General features: G+C 39.7%; 1 protein-coding gene across 24 annotated transcripts in view; it reads left to right on the forward strand.

Moving 5' to 3' along the window:
• The window catches only part of OSBPL6 (oxysterol binding protein like 6), a 203,493-nt gene that overhangs the window by 171,172 nt on the left and 7,601 nt on the right, over positions 1-24,720 (forward strand). For 19 of the 24 annotated variants that reach the window (XM_054478704.2, XM_063647645.1, XM_054478703.2 and 16 more), the window contains 7 exons: positions 8,023-8,130; positions 9,838-9,975; positions 18,363-18,450; positions 18,965-19,218; positions 19,980-20,117; positions 21,393-21,456; positions 22,953-23,031. In XM_054478704.2, the coding sequence (XP_054334679.1) occupies positions 8,023-8,130; positions 9,838-9,975; positions 18,363-18,450; positions 18,965-19,218; positions 19,980-20,117; positions 21,393-21,456; positions 22,953-23,031 (869 nt within the window). The remainder of the gene's footprint in view (positions 1-8,022; positions 8,131-9,837; positions 9,976-18,362; positions 18,451-18,964; positions 19,219-19,979; positions 20,118-21,392; positions 21,457-22,952; positions 23,032-24,720) is intronic. The other 5 variants (XM_063647662.1, XM_063647660.1, XM_063647659.1 and 2 more) reach the window with 1 other exon arrangement.

The following is a 24,720-nucleotide window of genomic DNA, read 5'->3' on the forward strand; positions in this document are numbered from 1 at the left end:
CATTGCACTCCAGCCTGAGCAACGAGAGTGAAACTCCGTCTCAAAAAGAACAAAAAAAAAAAACAAAAGAAGGCCAAGTGGTCAAGCGCAGTAGATCACACCTTAATCCCAGCACTTTAGGAGGCCAAGGCTGGTGGATCACATGATGTCAGGAGTTTGAGACCAGCCTGGCCAACATGGTGAAACCCCATCTCTACAAAATACAAAAATTAGCCAGGCTTGATGGCACATGCCTGTAGTCCCAGCTACTTGGAAGGCTGAGGCAGGAGAATTGCTTGAACCCAGGAGGCAGAGGTTGCAGTGAGCCGAGATCACTCCAGCCTAGGCAACAGAGCAAGACTCCGTCTCAAAAAATAAAATAAAATAAAAGACAGGCCAAGAAAGAGAAGCCTTTGATGGAGACTCAGGGGAAGCAGCTAGAGGATTTAGAAGCGATGACCATTGAGACCAAGGGGAGTTTCAATAGTGTCAGGAAGAAAAAGGTTAACAGAATCCAATCTGGTAGCAACTAATATATGGACTGACTGTCAGCCCTGGAATTTGGGAGCCTCAGCATGTTTATATCTTGAGAAAAAGGGGCCAGCAGATAAGGAAATAGTGAGGGTGGAAAGCAACTGATCAGCCCTCCTGGTTGGCCAACTCTGTTCTCGCTGTCCCTCTTTTAATGTAGCACTTAAGACTGATCAAGTGCTAATTAGCTTGAGTACATTGAGACCATTCTTCTCCATGTTCTGAGTATGTTTTTGAATTAGTATAACTTCACATTATAGCATCATTTTAGGTAGCCTAAAGACATGTTTGGTCCATATTAAATGTCATCAGTTAAACTCCCAGATATTTTTCTGAGGTCCAGAAAAAAAGCCAGGTGTCCCGCAGAGAGGGGAGGAGGGAGAGAGACTGAATTTCAATAACATCTTTAGGCCAAGCACAGTGGCTTATGCCTATAATCCCAGTTCTTTGGGAGGTAGAGGCAGGAGAATTTCTTGCACCCAGGATTTCAAGATTACAATGAGCCATGATACCACCACTGCACTCCAGGCTGGGCAACAGAGCAAGATCCTGTCTCTAAAGCAAACAAACAAACTTATTTAAGCAGTCTAAAACTTTTAAAGCCTATGTTTTATTTAACATAAGTCCTATTTGATGTATGTCTAATGATTAAAGTGCTGCATTTCAACAAGGCTTTAAGTATATCAGACTCAGCAAATTTTATCATCTTTTTCGAAGGCACATAGCAGATAAAATACTTGAAATTAGCATTTTTACAACATGCTCAGCATAAATTGTTACCTGCCTTGAGCAAACAAAAATTTGCAAGGTTGGACAGTCTAATGAATTGTTCTTCTAAAGTAATATTACTTCGACCAGCCTGGCCAACATGGTGAAACCCTGTCTCTACTAAAAATACAAAAAATTAGCTGGGCGTGGTGGCAGGTGCCTGTAATCCCAGCTACTTGGGAGGCTGAGGCAGGAGAATTGCTTGAACCTGGGAGGCAGAGGTTGCAGTGAGCCAAGATTGCACCATTGCACTCCAGCTGGGCGACAGAGTCAGACTCTGTCTCAAAAAAATAAAAATAAATAAAGTAATATTACTTCCTGATCTATATGTACACAAAAACATATATAATTCTATTATTTAACCCCCATGAAACTTAAACTTTCACACTTGAGAGGGAGCCTAGATGTTGGACCCAAGCCTGTAGACAGGACATTTTATGTGGCATCTATCCCTTATAATTGACTTTGTTTCACATCAGCTATAATTTCATATTTTTTTGTTTGTTTGTTTTTTGGAGGCAGAGTCTTGCTCTGTTGCCCTGTTTGGAGTGCAGTGACGCAGTCTCAGCTCACTGCAACCTCCACCTCCTGGGTGCGCAAGTGATTCTCCTGCCACAGCTTCCCAACTAGCTGGTATTACAGGAATGTATTACAGGAATGCACCACCACGTCTGGCTAATTTTTTGTATTTTTAGTACAGGTGGGATTTCACCATGTTGCCCAGGCTGGTCTCGAACTCCTGGCCTCAAGTGATCCTCCCACCTCAGACTCCTGAAGTGCTGGGATTATAGGCATGAACCACTGCACCCAGCTTATGTCTTGTTTAATGCAGTACCCTGAACGCCAAAATGAAATAGTCTGTAATAAAACTAAGGCAACCTCAGCACCCCAGATTAGCATAATAATAAAAATCCAACTCATCTTGAGCCTATCTTGAATACATTACATTTTATCACTGTTACTAGTTTGATTCCTGGCCCCAGAAATTGTGCACAGCTTGTGTTAAATGCAGTGAGAGTTGGGCTCATATAAATGTGAATAACGGAATATGACCCATCTATTCCAGCTAGAATCACTGTATTTTATTAAATCAAGATGCCATCAGTTGTTACATGCATCATCATTTTGTGCATTACTGAGAAAAGGAAAAAAAACACTGCTGTCAATTGGACTGACACAGTGCTTCAGAGGCGGTGAATGTAGGGGGAAATGTGCATCTTAGAATCAGCGAAATGTAAATATGAGAATTGAAGCAAAAAAATTGCTTAACATACTGTATAGTAGCATAATGTAAAATCCCAGTCATATCTGTCATCCTCTCTGTCCACAACATTTCACATACCCAAATAATTATTCTGTGATGAAATAAAAGTTGCAAGTGTATTTGTTTATTCCTGAATTTCATAGTTCCCTGAGACTTGGCCAAATTTGTTGTATGTGAAGATACTTTTTATAGAATCCTTCATATCTTCTTTGAACTTTAAACTGTTGTCATTTTGAATATAATTTGGCAATATTTATTAAAAGCCTTAAAATGTTTTTTACCCTTTTACCCTGTAGGTCCATGGCTGATATGCCTATTAATGCTGAAATTTAGAAAACAATCATGCACATATTGATGGCAGTATTATTTATACTAGTAAAAATCAGTAACAGCCTAAGTGTCCAATAGTAGGAAATACTTGCTAATGCAACTATTAAAATTACGTGTGTGAAGAGTTTGAAACAAAATAACTGCTTATGTGCAAAGAATAAGGGGCAGATACAGTATGTAAACTGTGCACCCATTAAACAATATTGAAAAATACAGAGGAAAAAAAATCTAGAAAGAAATGGGCCAAGCTACCAACAGTCGGGTAGTAAGATACCTTTTTTAAAAATTTGTCTATATTTTGCATTTTCCAAATATACTATAATGGTATTTTTGTAATTGAAAAAACAAGTGATTTTTAAGAGAGACCCAGGATTTGGTTTTTGACAGCTCTAGCTTTGACAGTTTTTATGCTCATTTTCTCATTCCTTTTGAACCAGTTTTATTTTTATCTAAAGTGTTTAAATTTATGATGATTTCATCTTGCCATATGTTTCATATCCTTCTCCAGCCATTAGGCTTCTATGTTTTTCTCCCAGAACCCACAGTTCCATTTAGTAAAATGTTTATGCCAGAGTCTCACCCAGCCTAAGATAAATCTTCACCTAGGAATTACCTGCCGGGGTTGATGAATGGTAGTTAGTAGCTAAGGAGGTGGCAATTTAGGTAATTGATTCTGGCTCAAATCTTTAAGACAGTAACTTCTTTTATACATTGGAAAGGAATTGTGTGTTTCTTGGATATATTAGACTTGAAATGTGCATAAGGGACATGAGGTGTGGGGAAATGAGCATGCATTGTAGTTTTTAGTACAGTCTGAGCTCAGTAAAGCAAGTGGTGAGAATATGCATAAAACCTGCTGTGTGAAGAATCTGTGCCCAGTTGCTGGCTTCAAGATGCTTCCTCCCTGTTAGGCCTTTGGTCCTGTATGCCACTAATAGCGATGTTATTGCTGACAAGTCTCCATAGCTCTTCTTGCTCATTGGCTGGTGCCAGGGGCTGGTCCTCTGCCTCCTTTTTCCTTGCTTATGCCACTGCTCACTCCTCTTGGGTATATTCCCTACTTTATTTCTGCCATCTTCTAGGCCCTTTTCTGTTGTCATGAAGAGCATCATTTCCCTGACAATACTTGTCCCAAAGTTTCAATGATATTATTATAGAAACATGGTATTATTAGATAAAAATAATTTTTAGGGCAGGAAATAATAATTGTAGACCTAAGCACTACCTGAGAGCACTACACCAGAAAGCTCATGGTACTTGGTTGTAGCAAACTTCAAAAACAGCCTGTACGATCAAGGCAAAAGGAGGAGGATGCGCAGAAAGGGGCTGTTGCATGCTCAGTTGCCGGCTTACACTTTACACCACTGGGGTTGCCAGAATGGGAACGGTCTTGATTTCCATGCTTCCTGTGCTATGTAACAGCAACTCTTTTCTACCACTGCATAGATATTATTAATAAAATGATGACTTTTAAACTTTTAGCTTTGAACTCAACATGCTTAATATCTGGCTTGAAATCATAGCAGCAGAGATGAGTCTTCTACTTTTGTCTCAATCCTAAAAGTGATTAAAATAAGAACTAGCAAAATGCATCATTATGTACTTAAAATGGAACCAAACTGTTTTCTTTTGGCACAATGTTAATATTTTGGCAGGAAAGTGTAATTCTTTACCAGTAGTGGTAAACTACAGGAGATCTTTGGCTTTGAGTATTTGCCATCATTAAAAAAAAAATAGTTTTGAAGTTTGAAAAAAATTTACATTAAAAAATTAAATGTAAAAAAATTAACAAATAAAAATACTTCTATTTTTCTTCATCTTAATGAAAAAATACTTTTTTTTTTTTGAGACACAGTCTCTCAGTGTTGCCCAGGCTGAAGTGCAGTGACACAATCTTGGCTTAGTGCAGCCTCCACCTCAAGAGTTAAAGTGATTCTCCTACCTCAGCCTCCTGAGTAGCTGGGACTGTAGGCATGTGCTACCTCACCCAGCTAATTTTTGTATTATTAGTAGATTTGGGGTTTCACTATGTTGGCCAGGCTGGTCTCGAACTCCTGACCTCAAGTGATCCATCTGCCTTGGTCTCCCAAAGTGCTGAGGTTACAGACATGAGCCACCACACCCAGCCTTCATCTTAATATGAAATACTTTAACTAAGATTTCTCTCTTTTGCTCCCATGCTACTCTTTTTGCCATCAATGGAAGAGAGAACAGGGTTTCAACAATAAGAGAATTAAGTAAGGACATAGGTGATAAAACTCTCTCCAGACTATCCCAATAAATGCCAAAGTAAACTTTGCATAGAATGTAAAAATACCTTGATTATGCTCTTATCAGAGAGCCAAATACTGATGATTTGCCCCATAAAGTATAGAAATTCCTATGAACCATAATCTAAGCATCAGAAAATCCCCAAACCCAGAATTATTTTTGCACTATTCTGGATGCTAGTGGATCTTCATCATGATAACCAAGAAGCACTGTGCGGGATTCTGACTTAGTGTTTCAATCAAATTTGTATGTTTATTTAATACAACCCCAGAAAGGTTAAGTAACTTGGTGAAGACTACTTAGCCCTGAGATCAAGAGAACCTGATCTTCTGACTCCCAGGCCAGAATTTTTATTTTTCACATCACATCTAAGAAAAAGAATAAATTATATTTAATTTAAAAACCTCTGAGTTCATTTCTTATTAATGGCTAGATGTTATCTTGTGTGCCCATCACACATACCTGTAGGCGTGATCACATTTAATGAACATGGAATAAGATGAGAGCTTAAATAAGAATTTAATTTTTTTAAATATCCACAGCAAGCTTTTCTTATAAATGGCAAACCTGTCTTTAACATTCCCACCTTGAAGAAATCCACTACTTATCCTTGCCCTTGAGTTTTTGTGGGTTGTTTTGTTAATACTCTTACAGTGGCAACAGAAGGTGTAGCTACTTTGGAGGAACCATTATTTGAGGTTTGTATAAAACCCTCAGGTAAAGACTATGATTCTGGGCTGGGCAGGGTAGCTCCTGCCTGTAATCCCAGCACTTTGGGAGGCTGAGGCCAGAGGATCACTTGAGGTCAGGAGTTTGAGACCAGCCTGGAGAACATGGCAAAACTTCATCTCTACTAAAAATACAAAAATTAGCCAGATGTGGTGGTGCATACCTATAATCCCAGCTACTTAGGAGGCTGAGGCATGAGAATCACTTGAACCCAGGAGGCCGAGGTTGCAGTGAGCTGAGATCACGCCACTGCACTCCAGCCTGGGTGACAGAGCAAGACTCTGTCTCAAAACAAACAACAACAACAAAACTGTGATTCTGCAATTAGAACTATCAAATAGCTTACCATGAGGCCTCCCACTTATATGACACAAAAGCATATCTGGTTCCAAATATTTCAGTAACTAAGGCAACTATGCATTTACCTGTAGGCAGAGAAGCAACAAAGAAGAAATCAGCATCTTTTGTGGTCCTAACTTATAGGAGAAAGGCCTATGGTACTCACAATAGATAAGAGTAATGCAGTGTCGTTGTTGGGTTTTTTTCTATTTCTAAGTGTTTGAGATTTTGCTCCAAGAAAAATGATCCTGAGCACTTTTTCAGGATGAAAAGATACTAGGAGTCTTCCTTTGAGGCACATGGTTTATCTGCTAAGAATGTTATCACCTTTTTCCCCCATAAAACATTCCTGTTTTCTCAGATAGTCAGAGACATATTTCCTCCTATCTCCAAATGTAATGACTGTAGAATCTGTATCCACCTTTAATCCATCAATGTGACAGCCCTCCAGATCAAGTATATGATTTGACATATTTTACAAACTGGTTCTAACAGCTTCAAACAAAATCCAAAGGCTGCAAGTGAGAGTTCTGTCCTCAAAAAGCAAAAACTGGGTTGAGGGAAGGGAAGACATGGGGACCAGGATGGAGAGAGGAGAGAAGAGGCTGCTCTGTGCTCCATGCTCAAGGAGTAAGCAATGAAGAGTTTAGCTACTTTGTATTTACCCTGGGTGTTTTAATAGGTACAGAGTTGTAATTATGAGATTGTATTTGTATATATATTGATTTACTGTATTCATTGGCTCTGAATGAAGCAGAATGCCCATTCCCTGAAGCAGATGCCCTCTTTACTAGGCACTGACATTTATATCTTTACATCTTCTAATCACTGATCTTAATGGGAAGGAAAAGAAGGCTATCTTTTCTCTGGGCCTTGTCTTCTCGCATGTCTTTAACTTGAGGCTTGATATAATTCCAGTTAGCTACATCTGTAGTCTATAAATGGAACATGTTTCTGTGTATCAATGGGATGTTCATTCCCAGAGGATTCGCTGTACCTTTGTCAACAGGGTCCTTGTAGGGATGCCATGCTTATGTAAAGCTGTTCTCTTCTTGTAATAAATGCAGTTGCTCCACATACTAAACCGTGTTATAGCAAGTAGTGTTTTACTGATGCTAACTTAAAGTATGTTGGAGGTAGTGTCATGTAGAGAACTTAGAGCTGGTGTACTTTCAGTGCTATGTTCTTTGTTATGGTTGTCAGTGTCTACACTGTTCAGTGAAGACACCTTTTTGTTTGCACTTAAGTTAGTTCTGCAGCACTGTCATACGTATTAATTGTGTGCTCCTGGAAAATGAAAATACAGATGTTTTCTTTAAACAGACTAAAATATAATTCTATAAACTAAATCCAGTTCATTCCATTTCTAACTAATTTTTAAGATAACTACCCAGCTTTGAAACAACTCCCAAACTTTAGAAACTAGAACAAAAACATGAAAGAATTTTCAATGAAAACAATAGTTTTCATCACAGGCTGCAAAAAGTAATATATATGTAGTGGTAGACTGGGCTTAAGTGTAATGGGCCTCACTCTAAAGGAAAGAAAATTTCATGAATCACTTTTATGAAATCTATTAACTCTTTCAGCCCACCAACCTGCAAAGTATCAATCTTATTTTATAAAAAATGAATACCTTAATTTTGAGCCATTTATTTACTCCTTGCTGGTAGGGTCTGGCTCTTGATGGCTTCAAAAGTTAGAGCTAAGAACATCACAGACATTATTGTCTAACTTGTACCTGTGTACTTGTTCTGTTTTATGCTTGCTGATTAATTTTAAATTACATGTGTGGTTTTTGTTATTTTAAGGCACTCAACCAGAATGCTGAACTAAGGAGTCGGTTGAACAGAATACATTCAGAGTCTATTATTTGTGATCAGGTTGTCAGTGTAAATATTATTCCTAGCCCTGATGAGGTAAGACTCATTTTAAATAGATGCAGAGTACCTATTTTTTAGCATCTAAATTTACTGCATATTTTTGTTTATTTATATCCAGTTCTTTCACTGTTAATAAGGTTCCCTCCATAAATATTTGTGTCACTGACAGTTCAATGTTCTTTGAAGTAAAGGATATATAAGAGCTTGACATCATTTATTCCTGGTGATCAGTGTCTATTTTTATTTATTCCTATGTTCACCTGATGCCACTGAATATTTGATTTATATATCTACTCCAGCTTGTTAATTTTCAATGTCTGTCTCATTCGTCATTAGAAGTGTTCATTAGCATCAAATGGCCGGTGAAATGTTGCAAAAAAAAAAAAAAAAAAAATTTAGCTGAGAAGTTGCCAAGTAAAAGTGTTCTTAACATTTGTTTTGAAAGCCCTAAGGACAGAAGTCACCTGACCTTGTTAAGATAATTATAATGGTGCTGCTACAGCTACTACTGCTGCTGCTGCTAATTAATAGCTGACATGTGTCAAGTGAATGCTTACTATGTGCTAGGTATTGTGCTAACGACTTTGCATGCATTATCTCATTTGACACTCTCAACAACGCTCTGTGTTAGGTGGTATTATTATTCCATTTTTCAGATTGAAGAAATGTTAAGAGAATAGGAGAACATTCAGTATATGGGCTAAACTTAAGTGTATAATTCTGTTTATGACTCTCCATAAAATTATTACTTTATAGCATGAGAACTTACACTTTTTAACAGTAATGTTAGAGCTTTATATACAGTGGTGATATATGTAACAAGATGAGAGGTTTAACTGATACTAAGGTCATATTTGTACCAAAAACATACATTTTACTAGAAATCTATAGGTACAAGGGTTCTAACCTCTTAGGAAACATTATCCCAGGACAACTTGTCTTTGACTTAAGTTTTCCATCCTAAATCCATTCACCTCCATGGGCCCTGTGTTCTCTGATAACACTTGTATTCACTCAACTGCCCAGAATCTAGAAGTATTTCTAAAATTAGTCATTCAAAAATAATTTGATAATCTCAGTTGGAATCTTCTTTTCAACCTGAAATGTGCACTAGAATATATATATATATATATATATAGATATAGATATAGATATAGATATATAGATATATAGATATTTCTCTTACATTTTTTATTGAAACCTAAATAGCTTCCTTGAAAACTATTTATCACTTATTGAATAAAAGTATAATTTGAAATAAGGTTCAATATTCCAGTCATGTGTTTTATTGGTTAAAATTCATGATCAAATTGGAAAGTGATGTATATAGTCTGTCTCAAAAATTAGTTTTATGGATTTTCTTAGTGTGACTCTAGTAGTTTCTACAAATATTTCTTCATGTTTAATATACCGTTAGAATATGACAGACCTAAGAATAAGAGAATGAAGTTGTCTCTACAGTCAATCAGGGTATTCATAGCGGCTTAACCTGGCTTAGTATCAATCAACCAAAGATTTAAAATCAAGGCACAGTACCAACACCTTTCAACTATTCCTTTTGGGGTCTTTAGACACATTGGAAGGAAACTTATACAGTGGCCGTTACTGAATTGCGAGTGAAAATTACTTGTGGCCGCCACTTTTTAACATACAGATTAAAGAGTAGAAATCTGGCTAATTTGAAGGAATAGCTATTCTAACAGGGAGAAAAGCAATTACACTGTATGCTTCTGTCTTCTGCAGGCTGGTGAGCAAATCCATGTCAGTCTCCCCCTGTCACAGCAAGTAGCCAATGAGAGCCGCCTCTCCATGTCAGAGTCTGTTTCTGAGTTCTTTGATGCCCAAGAGGTGCTCCTCTCTGCAAGTTCATCAGAGAATGAGGTATGTATGCCTCCTTGACTTGTTGGCCTCAACATCTTGTGACTGAGTTTGAGTTAAAGAACATAAAACTGTGGAACTTTTTGGTGGTTACTTTCATTTGTTTTTTTGTTTACATCATAGTAAAATGCCCAAATTGTAGCAAAGCTAAAAACTTGCAAACTATTATCAGTTCCCAATTACTGAGCACTTAACGTTTCTGAGCATCAAGAATTTAAATTTGATGAATTAAGGGAAAGAATCAACATTTATTGGAATGTCTTCTATGATTCCTATTTCAGGGTAACAAAAGAATTTATGACAGAGCTCTTTATAGAAGGAGACTAGCTAATAAACATAGAAAGAATGAGAGAATTAGGAAAGCACCGTTCATGCACTTACGCAGACACATACATATTAGATATTTTCGCTAGGGACATGAATTTAAGCTTAGAAGGATAATGTGTAGCACATAGCTAGTTGGGTAATTATGGTTTTTGGAGGTTAACCACTGACTATCATAAAAGCTGTACTAGATTGCTCTTCATGCTTGTGATTCTTGCCAAGGTCTTGGAAACTGGGAACCTCTTCCTTGGTCAGGTTGCAGAAATTAGCTCTTTTACTACAGTGTAGTCAACTTTTTTTGGCATGAGGAAAGCAGCCAAAACTCTTTTCCACACAGCTGATTAGGAATTTTGTCATTTGGGATTGCAAATCTATACTGCATTTTTACAAAACAGAAATGAAATCATTGCTAAACATTATTTCCATATGCATAGAAAACAGATTGGAAGGAAACATCCTGACAATTAGTAGTAGTTGTTTTTGGATGTTTGAAATTATGAGTGATTTTAGAAACAAAGACAAAGTGGAAAGAGAAAGCAATAATGAATACATATCATTTTTATGATGGGAGAAAAGTAAAATAGAATTCTTATATCAGATACTGAATTTGTCAGCATACCAAGGCATGCACCTGCCTGTCAGATCCCAAGGCATGCATTAACAGGTTCACAGAGACTTCCATTCACAGGCTGGAATGATAATTTAATGATCTCTGTTGGTAACTGATACATACTCTCAGATGGACAGAATAATCATCCTTGCTAATTAGTACCTCTTTTCCTGTAGGCAAATCTGGATGGCAAGCCTAATTCTAGTCAAAGATTGCCTGATGAGCAAGGGACATGAGTAAACTTAAGGCTACAGGGCCAGAATGTTAGAGCTCCATACTCACCCTCCATCACAGGGATACTCTGCCACAAGGACTTGGTATTTGTGTCTGTCTGCCTGCACCCCCAGGGACCACCATGCTGTCGATAATGCTACCAAAATTTCCTTTTCTGACTCTGCCTTGCTGAGCTCCCATTGCTGAGCCATCCTTCATCCTTCTTTTTTTTGTTGTTGTTGTTTTTGTTTGTTTGTTTGTTTTTGTTTTGAGACAGAGTTTCACTCTTGTTGCCCAGGCTGGAGGGCAGTGGCGTGATCTTGGCTCACCGCAACCTCTGCCTCCCGGGTTCAAGCAATTCTCCTGCCTCAGCCTCTCAAGTAGTGGGGATTACAGGCATGCACCTCCACGCCCTGCTAATTTTGTTTTTTTAGTAGAGACGGGGTTTCTCCCTGTTGGTCAGGCTGGTCTCGAAATCCCAACCTCAGGTGATCCGCCTGCCTCAGCCTCCCAAAGTGCTGGGATTACAGGCATGAGCCACTGAGCCCGACCCCTTCATCCTTCTTTAGTCAGGTTACAATCAGACTTGACTGTGCATTATCTGAGTTCTGACCTATCATCTGATGACTTCCTAGCTTACCTTTCTGAGAGCTATTTCCAAGTCCCTGGGGCACACCGAGCTGGGACCCCAGGTACTGCTTGCCCTGGACACTGAGTGTACAGAAATGAAGAGGATGTGAAGCAGGTTATTGCATGAGTCCAAGCAAGATGGTGGTGCCACCCTGGGACAGGTGAGGGGTTGGGGAATGAATGTGGTGGCAGAGAGCAGGATAAGAAGGTGGAGGGCGGTGTCGCAGGGAGATGAAACATTCACTGTGAGGCATCATGAGTTTATCAGACCTCTTAGTGGGGTTACCTGTCAGGCATTTGCATATTTAAGTCTAAAGCTCAAGGACAGAACCGTCCAAGAGAGAGTCAGCTCAGGATCTACATAACCAGCTACCTGTTAGACACTGACACCTGGTGCTCACAGAACCTCTAATGCAGCACGTCCCAAAAGAGTTCATCAACAAGCCCCACCACTCCGCCAGGGGAGAAACCCCAGCCTGCCCATACCTCTCATATCACCTATCTAAGTGCCCCTCTACCCAACTGTTCACACCAAATTCCTGAAGATTTTCCTTCACTCCTTCTTTCTCTTTACTACCACCCACCTTGATTCACTCGGGTTCTGTAGCTTCCATCATCTAAATACTCTCAGATTTGTACATCTTCCTGCAGCTTCAGTGCCACTGCTCCAATTCAGTTCCCATCTGCTCCCCACCTAGATCACCCCATCAGTCTCGTAACTTTTCCAGTCTCCCATCTTGCTGCCTCCCATCCATTTTCCACTGGGGAACCTGAGTAATCTTCCTAAAAGGCAAATCTGATCATGTCTGTATTCCCCAGTGTCCTTAGGATAATATTCTAAACTCCTTAGCTATTAAAACAAAGACCCTTATAATCTGATGCCTGCTGTCTCTCCAGCCTCATGCCACCTGTCTTCTGGAGCCTTCCAACAGCCAAAGGAATGATTTCTGGAGTTGCCCATTTGCTAAAGATACCTTGTGTCCCTTGCTGTAGCAAGGAGAGTGACTGTCTCCTACAACTCACACTGGAAAGAGCTGAACTGTACCCCCATTCCTTGTGCCCCATACCTCACAGGTTTTCATAAAATAACTGTTTTTACTTGCAACTTCTCCCTTTATCACAACACTTGGCCTTAAGTATTTGAAGTGGGTAGGCCAGGAGATAAACCCAAGTGACAGATATTATGATGTTCTCAGAGTTGCTTTTCCCCTTCAGCTAAGGCTTGGTTTCTGGGACAATCTCATCTGCCCAAGTCTCTAAGTTCCCTTATGTATAAGGCAGTTCTCACATTGCCATAAGGAAATACCTGAGACTGGGTAATTTATAAAGAAAAGAGGTTTAATTGGCTCACGGTTCTGCAGGCTGTACAGGAAGCATGATGCTGGCATCTGCTTGGCTTCTGGGGAGGCTTCAGGAAACTTACAACCATGGCAGAAGGCCAAGGGGAAGCCAGCCCGCACATGACCAGAGCAGGAGCAAGAGAGCAAGGTGGGAGTTGCTACACACTTTTATACTAGCAGATCACACAAGAACTCACTCACGATCAGGAGGACAGTACCAAAGGGGATGGTGCTAAACCATTCCAGAGAAAACCATTCCCATGATCCGATCACCTCCCACCAGGCCCCACCTCCAACACTGGGGATTAGATTTCAGTGTGAGACTTGGATGGGGACACACATCCAAACTGTATCACCTTGTGATGAGTTCTCCCCAAAAGGCTCCTCGCGCCTTCACACTCATGGTTTTAGCAACCCACCTGGTGAGTTGACTATACGTGTGAGAATCCTAGCAGCAGCTGCAGGCTAGGCTCAAGCTGCGTATCCTGCACTGCAGCTGCCAAAGGAAATTGGGCCTCTGCACTTGCCATCTACCCTGGCCCAGGCACTTCCCCCAGAGATCCCAACTTCAGCTCCTTCACTCTCTTCAGACCCTTACTCAAAGGTCACCTCCAGGGAAGCCTATGCTGGCTGTCCTATCTACAATTTAGAGTTGCCATTTCTTCCTTTCCTCTGACCTTTTGGGGTTTTTCTATTTATTTTTGAGACAGAGTCTCATTCTGTCACCCAGGCTGGAGTGCAGTGGTGCAATCTTGCCTCACCACAATCTCCACCTCCCGGGTTCAAGCAATTCTCCTGCCTTAGCCTCCCAAGTAGCTGGGCTTACAGGCGTGCACCACCATGCCTGGCTAATTTTTGTATTTTTAGTAGAGATGAGGTTTCACCATGTTGGCCAGTTTGGTCTCGAACACCTGACCTCAAGTGATTCGTCTGCCTCGGCCTCCCAAAGTGCTGGGACTACAGGCGTGAGCCACTGCGCCCGGCCTCCTCTGACCTTTTGTATCCCTCTTTCCTCATTTTTTTTCCTTCATGCTTATCACTATCTTAAATATATATATATATATTTCCTATATTTCATTTGTTGTGTGTCTGCCCCACTAGAACATAAATTTCATGAAGGCAGAGATTTAACCACTGTGTCTCCTGCACTAAAACAGTTCTGGTGAGCCCAGAGCAGGTACTCAATAAATATCTGCTAACTGAGCAAAGGAAGAAATGCTTATAATGATTATTCTGAGAAACATCTGGGCATTAGCTGTCTTACATTAACATTTTCCATGGCTGAGGGAAAAATCCTCTTTATATGTTATTTACCAATGCACTTTACTGAATGAATCCTCTGCTCTTTTAAAAAATGTTCTTCTTGCTTCCACAATAATCTATTTGCCTTTACTTTTAAACTTATTTCTTCAATGCTGCATGCCTGGTCACATTTAGGAAAAATATATATTTTCTGAACTCTTTTGAATCCCTAAGTTTGTAAAGAGAAATATTTGATTCCAGGACTTCTTAACCACGGGGCAGAGGACAAACTGTTTGATTACAATAGTGCAGAGCCTTGGCTCTTTGTACAGGGTAGCGTGAGTGGACCACAGCAAGATAGCCCAGCCTTAGTTACTGCACACATGTGACATGTATACATCTTACTCAAGGCCCATTATTATTGTAGAATTCTTTTACACCAGTGATTTCAGATCATTTCTATGATATATTAGTTTGGGAGAGATTAGAAATTGAAGAGGAAGGCCAGGCATGGTGGCTCATGCCTGTAATCTCAACACTTTGGGAGGCAGAGGTAGGATGATTGCTTGAACCAGAAGTTTGAGACCAGCCCGGGCAATACAGGGAGCCCCCACCTCCACAAAAAAATAAAATAAAATAATTAGTTGGGCATGGTAGTGCATGCCTGTGGTCACAGCTCCTTCAGGAGGCTGAGGTGGGAGGATCCCTTGAGCCCAGGAGGTAAAGGCTGTGTTGAGCTGTGATTGTACCATTGTACTCCAGCCTCGGTGACAGAAAGAGATCCTGTATCAAAAAAGAATGAAGGAACGAAAGAAAGAAAGGAAGGGAGGGAGGAAGGGAGGGAAAGAAGAAAAAGAGAGAGAGAGAGAGAAAGAAAGAAAGAGAAAAGAAAAGAAAGAAAGGGAGGGAGGGAGGGGAAGGAAGGAAAGAGGGAGGGAGGAAAAGGAGAAAGGGAGGGAGGGAAAGAGAAAGAAAAGAAAGAAAGAAGAGAGAAAGAAAGAAAGGAAGGAAGGGAAGGAGAAAAAAGACAGAGAAAGAAACAGAAAAGGAAAGAAAGAAAAGAGAGAAAGAAGAAAGAAATCGAAGAAGAATAGACTTTATAGCTGTTTGTAGGATAAACGTGAGTGTTTTCTTAACAAACGTTCAAACAGTAAACATGCATGCAATGTGAATTTGGTTTAGGTAGACATTTGTCTCCTCAAACATAATTGAGTATGATTAGATTTTTTTCAGAGAAATCACACAGAGGAGTTTGATTTACTTTTTTTCACTTTCAAGCATAAGAAGTTGGCTTTTCATGAGCCTGATGGTTTAACCTTCAGCTCTGCTGCAGTCAGTAGGAACTGTGGGAACCAGTTGCAGCGGGAAAATATGAATCAGAAAAAGATTTTATTCTCAATTTGTCATCTTTATGGGCTTACTCTATATGCAAAAACAAAATTACCATTATTCATCCATGTGTGCAATCATTCTGTCCATCACTGTTCTCCCTAAATATATGAATTCTTCTCAACTCTGATTTTTAAAACATTAGCAATAAATCCAGAAACCTTAAAGACAAAGACCAATTGTTTTTATGTACAAATTCAAAATGTTTACATGACAAAAGAATTGGCATAAACAAAGTTTAAAAATGTAATCTATATGTCAAACTGAAAAATGTGTGAAAGATAAGAAAATGAGTTCATAAAGGATGAAATTCAAACTTTAAAGCAATCTTTTGGCCAGGCGCAATGGCGCATACCTGTAATACCAGCACTTTGAGAGGCTGCAGTGGAAGGATTGCTTGAGGCTAGGAGTTCAAGCCTGGGCAACGTAGCAAGACCCTTCATCTCTAAAAAAAAATTTATTTTTTAATTGGCCAGGCATGGGAGTGTGTGCATGTAGTCCCAGCTACTTGGGAGGCTGAGGTAGGAAGATCCCTTGAGCCCAGGAGTTATGAGCTCAGGTTGCAGTGAGCTGTGATGGTACCACTGCACTTCAGCCTGGGCAGCAGAGTAAGAGCCTGTCTCAAAAAAAAAAAAAAAAAAAAAAAGTGATCTTTTATGTATACTAGGTAAATACTAAAAAAGATGGATAGTGTAAAGTGTTTAAGTGGATGTGAGAAGATGGATAATGTTCCCATATATTGCTGATGAGGACAAACTAATCCAGTCTTTCAGGAGAGCAATTTGGCAACATGGAACTAAAGCCTCAAAGTGACCCATCTGATCCAGAAATAAATTTTAGGCAGATTTATTTAGGAAATAAATAAATTCCAGGCAGATTTACAAAAATATATTTACAAGGATGTTCATCCAAGTATTGTCTATAATAATAAAATGTTAGAAACCACCTATATGCTGGTTAAATTCCTTGTTATAATCATATAATGAAATATGTTGCCTTTCCAAATAAAGTAGCTGTAGCTACTATAATGAAAATGTATTCAGAATGCTATAAAGCAATATGTAAACTGATCTCCTTTTTCAGTATATAAAGATAGATGTGTCAATATGTTTGTACAGTCATTTTGAAATTGGAGGATAATACTCACCAAAATGTTACGTGGTTTCCTGTAGGTGATGGGCTGATGGGTAATTTTCATACTCATCTGTTTACTCTTACCTGTTTTCTAATTTTTTACAATAAGAATGTTTTATATTCAGAAAAAAATACAGCATTGTTTCCATTTTGAAGGAAGTAAGTATCAGCAGCTTTCTTGCCTACAGGAAAGTCATTAGTTTTCCCATTCCTCTGATGGTTCTATCTTATCCTGTCTTTCCTGATCTGCTCTGTTTCTAAGTCCCTTTAGTATGTACATTGTTCCTTAATTTCATTTTTCTGCTAATTTGTGTTTCATTTTAGTTTCACATTTTTCTCATGCAGGGGGTGGCTTCACTTTGCGTCTCTCCCCATTGTCACAGAGGCCATCTGAATCTAAGCTGTATTTCTTTTTTTGAGACAGAGTCTTGCTCTGTCGCCCAGGCTGGAGGGCAATGGCGCGATCTCAGCTCACTGCAACCTCTGCTTCCCAGGTTCAAGCGATTCTCCTGCCTCAGCCTCCTGAGAAGCTGGGGCTACAGGTGCCTGCCACCATACCCGGCTAATTTTTTGTATTTTTAGTAGAGACAGGGTTTCACCATATTAGCCAGGATAGTCTCGATCTCCTCACCTTGTGATCTGCCTGCCTCAGCCTCCCAAAGTGCTGGGATTACAGGCGTGAGCCACTACACCCAGCTGACTAAGCTGTATTTCTTACCCAGATCTATGCAACATCCTAGTATCTGGCCTCCCTAGAGAAAGCTGCCAAATATCTTCCTGAAAACTAAATCTGACTCCAACATCCTGTGCGTTGTAAACAAACGCACTTTGTTTGTTGTAAACAAACAAAGTAAAATTTTGTTGGTTTTACTAACTCTTAGGATTGCATATGAACCCTTTTTGTTGGCATGAAAAGCCCTTCACTGTCGGGCCCTCTTGTTTTCTCTCCCCTCTGTGACAGCCACTCTCAACATCCTTGCATTCCTGGGATAAATGTTGCTCTCATGGGCCTTACCTTTGCACGATCTCTCTTCTTTGTGTGCTTCTGTCCCTTCTAATAACTGGGCAACTCCTATTCATTCCCTAACACCCAGTTTAAATATTGCCCCCTGGGTAGCCTCTCCTGAGTCCTCTAAGGTAGAGTCATAGGGCCTTCTCTTAGGTATTAGGTTGGTGCAAAAGAAAGTAATGGCAAAAACGCAAGTACTCTTGCACCAACCTGAAACATTCTTAGTGTATTATATTAAAATATTTCTGGTTCTTTACTGGTCTCCCCCGCCCTCCTGCCCCTACTAAGACAGGAGCTAAAGACCAGGCTCCCTTCTGGTGATCCTATATCCTAGTTCATGAAGACCCTCAAGTGTTCATTGCACATATGTCAAATACTTTTCCCTCTAGGACCTCTGCTTTTCACTGGAACAATATTTTGTTATTTTTAATCACTTGATTATCTGAGCTGGCAAAACTGAACAAGAATTCTGATCCTTGTATGTTCTTCCCTTCCTTAGGCTTCAGATGATGAGTCTTACATCAGTGATGTGAGTGATAATATATCTGAAGACAACACCAGTGTTGCAGACAATATTTCTCGGCAAAGTATGCATCATTTGAGCTTCCAGGTTGTTCTATCTACATGCCAAATTGCAACACGAAGACTTAATGAGCAGGCATTCCCCCTCCCACCCCACCCCCACCCCCGCTAATTGTTCTTTTGGCACCTGATTGTTCAATACATTCTATTTTGTATAATCTCTTGAGATAAATGGTTGAAAAAATCTGTTAGGTAAATGGTTAAGAGAAAAGGTTTTTCCTTTTTCTCAAACCAACAGCTTGAGTCCTTCTTATTAAATATATTTAATTTTTTAAAATTTAGCTTGTCTTGTCTTGAATGATATTTAAGTGTATTTAATACCTTATTTATAAAACTATACACTGTTGTTTTCTGCATTTATTAGCAACCTTGCATTGAAAGAATTCCATTTACTTTTGAAAGGATATAATGAAGACTCGTGAAATGTCTCAATCAGATTTATCTGAAAGTTATTTCCCTTCTTGATTTTGTGAAATCAGAACAGCAAAGTGTCGTTCACTGTGACTCTCCTTCTTCCAGTCCTGAATGGGGAGCTCACGGGAGGGGCCTTCCGAAATGGGCGTCGAACATGCCTGCCAGCTCCTTGTCCTGACACCAGTAACATTAACCTGTGGAATATCTTGAGGAACAACATTGGTAAAGACCTGTCTAAAGTCTCTATGCCTGTGGAGCTAAACGAGCCACTCAACACCCTGCAGCACCTCTGCGAGGAAATGGAATACAGCGAGCTCCTGGACAAGGCTTCGGAAACTGATGATCCATATGAGCGCATGGTAATAAATAACTAACAGAGCAGTGCCCCTCAGGGATTTGCCAACCCTAGACATGGGCTAAGCCAGAATTCATTATGATATATTTGTCATTTGCATAATATTCTCACTGCATAGTGAAAGAGGAATTGACCTGTTTGCATAAATCAGGCAAGGCCAAAACCTCCCAGATACCAACACAGGAAGACACATTTTTTGTGCCTTATCCTTGGTCTAGAGTGTTTCTGAAGTTAAGGTGTAAAGGTCTCATACTCCTTAGAGGTTGAAGGCACACCTTGCCTCACTTTATCAGTTTTTCCTGAATGTCAGGGTAGCCCATCTGTTCAGGAACTTAGGTCTGAGAAAATAACTTCTGTTTATACTTCACCCTTTACCCCATATGGCTGCGGGAAACATGCCGTGCCCTCTGAAAAGCACCCACAACCACAATCCTCATGCGCATGAGGCTAAGATCATGCCTGTGGCAGAACCGATAAACTGGGTTTCAGAACCTTTGAACTCTGTGATACTCATGATGTTGGATGGAAGGGTGAAAAATGCTTCACCTCAGTGGCCTGCTGGTTTCTGTGCGAGTAGTTTTACCTAATTTTACTTATTTTTTTCCCCAAGAGTTGATAAAAATTCTGTGCAGACAATAGAAAATGCAACTGTCATCAAATCAACACCCATCCACATGGGGTGTGTAAAATCTAGAGGGATAAGGAACAAACAGACCCAGCAGTCATCTCTCCTATATTATTCCCTTTTCTTCAATGTTTTAACAGGTTCTTGTTGCCGCATTTGCAGTTTCAGGATACTGCTCCACCTATTTTAGAGCAGGAAGTAAGCCATTCAACCCAGTCCTTGGGGAGACTTATGAATGCATTAGAGAAGACAAGGGATTCCGCTTTTTCTCAGAACAGGTAAGCACCATTGGACTCAGTGAAGTTTCTATATAGGTAAAAGGGCAGTTTGGTGATGAAAGCAGCCTTTTGATAACAATCTGTTGGGATGGGTTATGATACCAGTTGTGAATCCAAAGTATCTGAGACAGGTCTTAATCAATTTAGAAAGTTTGTTTTGCCAAGGTTAAGGACACACCTGTGACACAGCCTCAGGAGGTCCTGATGAAATGTGTCCAAGGTGTTCTGGACACAGGTTGGGTTTATACATTTTAGGGAGATATGCAACATCAATCAATATATGTAAGATGTACATTGATTCTGTCCAGAAAGGTAGGACAACTTGGAAATGGAGACTTCCAGGTCATAGGTAGATAAGAAAGGGTGCATTCTTTTGGGTCTCTGATCAGCCTTTCACTGAATACACAATTTACATGTGAGAGGGTGGTAGAGAGAGAGTCACTTATGCCTCAGTCTCGCTCTGTGAATCTGCATTTTTACATAGACAGTAGGGCAGATGAAGTAATCAGATATGCATTTGTCTCAGGTAAGCAGAAGGATGACTTTGAGTTCTGTCAGTCCTTTGTCCCATACCTGTGAAGATAAGCTATCAATGTACACTGCCAGGTTGAAATTCAACAGAACTGTTTTAGGGTAAAGATCTTGAGGCCCACGAAGAATTTCCTTGTGGGCAAATTGTGAGGGAGCGTGGTAGCCTTTTTTGAAAAAAAAAAAAAAATCTTTGTAGCTATCTTTTTTAGGAATAAAATGGGAGGCAGGTGGTCCTGAGATTTATTTTCTTTTCACACAGTTAAGCAAACTAACACAAGAACAGAAAACCAAACACCGCATGTTCTCACTCATAAGTGGGAGTTGAACAAAGAATACATGGACACAGGGAGGGGAACATCACACACCGGGGCCTGTCGGTGGGTGGCGAGCAAAAGGAGGGATAGCATTAGGAGAAATACCTAATGTAGGTGATGGGTTGATTGGTGCAGCAAACCACCATGGCACGTGTATACCTGTATAACAAACCTGCACATTCTGCACATGTATCCCAGAACTTAAAGTATAATTAAAAGAAAGGAAGGAAAGAAGGAAGGAAAGAAGGACGAACTCACTTCACTTATGGGCATCATTTCCCCTCTAAATTGTATAAGTTCTCAGTGTTTTTAAAGCATGAAGTCTTATAGATTTACTTATACATTTTGAGAATAATTCGGTAAGAGAAATGGATGATCATGTGGAAGTTTTAACACTGATATTGCCTTCTTTTTTGTTTTTAATTACCAGGTTAGCCATCATCCACCCATTTCTGCCTGTCACTGTGAATCAAAGAATTTTGTGTTTTGGCAAGGTTTGTATTTCAATTATAATTTAAAATCAAATGTATGAGCCTATGAAAAACTATCTGGCTTCCAAAGGGACATTGTATTCAGTTTAGATTTCTACCTTTGGAACTCAGCGAATGTTGGTAATAGGTGCAGAGCTCAGTTTGAGACATCGAAATTCCTGGTTTCAACATGAAACAGTTTCAGCTAGATGAGATTGCTTATCTTGGAAACAATGCCGTATGGAATAGCAGAGCTCCATGCAGACTGTACCTGCGGAGAGCCACCACCTTATCTCATGTTCCTCATTGTCTGCATCTGTAACATGGAGGTTCCGTCTGCTGCCTTCTTGGTTCTTGGGGGTGTGCAAAGACATTTTAATTCTGAAGGAAGGCTCTATGACACATCATCCATGGTCATAATCTAAATAGATATGCAAACATTACAGTAATTCCTGGCCTTTAACTCACTGGGGCTCAAGAGTTTGGATTGAAGTCTCTACTTAGTTAAGTCAGAATGTTACAAGCTTGCCTAATACAAAAAAGTTTCTAAACTCCTTTATGAAGAGAAGAATATTTATGTAAATGTGAACATTAAGTGTAAATAGTTCCTTCATGTTTGGAAGGGTGCTTCATTACTCACAGAATGACTTCTCATGAGCATTTTTTTAACCTGAAAATACATAAAAATGATAGAACACTGTACTGTACTTTATTGCAAAAATATGACAGATCATTTCTTGGTCATCACCAAGAATCAGGCATCTTGTGGAGATGGCACGAAGTTCTCATAGTTCATCAAAATGGAACCAGGTGGTTATCACAAATGCACAAATAAATCTAAGTTTCCACACGTAAAACATAAAGCCATCGTGTGAGGTAAAGTGCTGGGCCCTGGTCTATATCTTAACAACCAGTATAAACACATTCATTAAGTTAATCCCACTCTCTCATAAATCTTATTTTATAAATCTTATTTTATCTGTATTTAGAGATTTTTTTTAAGTGTAAACCCAAATTGTATGTCTTCAATATGGGGGGAAATGTATATATAAATTAATTGTATTGCTATACTCCAATTATTTTTAGTATACATCTTATGCTTGATATATTTGTTAATTATTTTTACCACTTAGTTAAAACTTATAACAACCTTTATTGCTGTCTGTACATTAAAGGACAGTAGAGTCTATGTTTGTATGTAAAATGTGAATACACACACACACACCACACACACTGTTCCAGGCTTCTCCCAGCTCTGTTAGTTGAAAACAAATAAAGAGCATATATTATAGAGAAACACAGATAGTGGGGGTTTTTTTAGTTTTGTTTGTTTGTTTTTGGGTTCACAGTTAATATTTTCACCTTGGGCCATTTGCAGGTACTTGTCATACTAAATCAGCAATATAGAATCAGTTGTCATTCCGAAGTGTTTCATAAAGTGTAATACAAAAGTTCGTTTTTACAGAAGAAGTGATTAGATATGGGGTATGTATTTCTTGTCCTCTCCCTATGTCATTTAGATATCAGATGGAAAAACAAGTTCTGGGGGAAGTCGATGGAAATCCTGCCTGTTGGAACACTGAATGTCATGCTTCCAAAGTAGGTGACTCACACCTCCCTTTTGGCCTCTTGTCTGCTTTTCTAAATCATAAATGGGTATTTTAAGCTCTAGAAGATGGTAAGGGTTTCTTTCTCTGTATACCCAAACTTCTGTTACGTTCGCCAAAGTTTTGAGAATAGACTCCCACAAAAACAAATGAGAACTTAAGCATATGTAGCAAAGCTTCCTGTTTATTTCTTCACATCCTCCATTCTTCAGTCAACACCACCAGGTACCTCCCATGGCCCAGTCGTCATGCTAGTTTGATTTTATATAAAAGGTGATCTCCTGTTTAGCCGTTTCTTTGCTATACAATTCGGTTTCACTTTTGAGTTCATCTTAGATCCAGGGAGTATTTTATCAAAGAAGAGTGATGAAATCCTTTTATGGTTGTGTTCTAGAGGATACTGCCTCTAAATATTTTGAAATTAGTTGGAATTTTTACTGAGGCCAAGGACTTGATTGTTTCTTCGGTTTTATCTATTTGAATGACAGAATTTCCAGATGAATTGGATATGGAAGAAGGTGAAGAGAGGGAGGTATTCCTAGGACCACAAAATAAACTTTGAATATTTGAACATGTAGGCCAGGCACGGTGGCTCATGCCTGTAATTCCAGCACTTTGGGAGGCTGAGGCGGGTGGATCACAAGGTCAGGAGATCGAGACCATCCTGGCTAACATGGTGAAACCCCATCTCTACTAAAAATACAAAAAATTAGCTGGGTGTGGTGGCATGTGCCTGTAATCCCAGCTACTCAGGAGGCTGAGGCAGGAGAATTGTTTGAACCTGGGAGGCGGAGATTGCAGTGAGCCGAGATTGTGCCACTGCACTCCAACCTGGGCGACAGAGCAAGACTCCATCGCAAAAAAGAAAAAAAAAAAAGAAAATGTATAAGGAAGAGAGTTTTCCTAGGTATATATGGTATATATGGTGCCTACATCATACCAATTCATAAACTTTGCAGAAACTTAGAAGCATCTTTTTTATGTTGATGTAACATTTCATTTGAAAATATATGTAATGTACAGACTTAAATGTGATTTGAAGCTATATCATTTCATTTCTTAGCAGAAATTCTGTAACCTTGCTCCCCAGAATTTGTAATAGATTTGTGCCATCTTAGTAAGCTCTTCAGTCTTTTCCCGAAGAATTATTCACATCTGAGGTCTTAAACCTGGAGTACGAAACAGTGTTTCCAGAGTGATCTTTCTTTGATGCACACTCTGTGGTGCCTCCCTCCTACCTGGAATCCTGCGGTGGCCCATTGCCTGCAGGGTAAATCTAGACTCCTTGGTATGTCCCTGCAGGCCCTCCCAGCTCTGCCTCATCACACCTTTCCTGCCTTGCGTCCTGCCACCCGCACTCACCCGGAGCACAGCGTTCACAGGCCTGGATGCCTTGTGCCCTTCTGACCTTTGTGGCTTTGTGGATGCTTTTCCCCAGCCCATAGTGCCCTCTTCTCTGCCATCTGTGTGTACACCAAACCCAGCCTCTTCTAAGGTATCTTCCTTGACACTCATCCCACGTTCCAGGCAGATTGAAGGACTAAAAACTCTTCCTTCTGTGTTCCGATGATGTGCATATTTTAAGTATTTGTTTGCATATCCATCTACCCTCCCATACTTTTGTCTCCAGAAAAGCAGGAAACAGGCCCTGTTCCACTTTGTAACTTTAGCACCTGGCCCA

The sequence above is a fragment of the Pongo pygmaeus genome, chromosome 11, assembly GCF_028885625.2.
Source record: "Pongo pygmaeus isolate AG05252 chromosome 11, NHGRI_mPonPyg2-v2.0_pri, whole genome shotgun sequence".
NCBI lineage: Eukaryota > Metazoa > Chordata > Mammalia > Primates > Hominidae > Pongo > Pongo pygmaeus.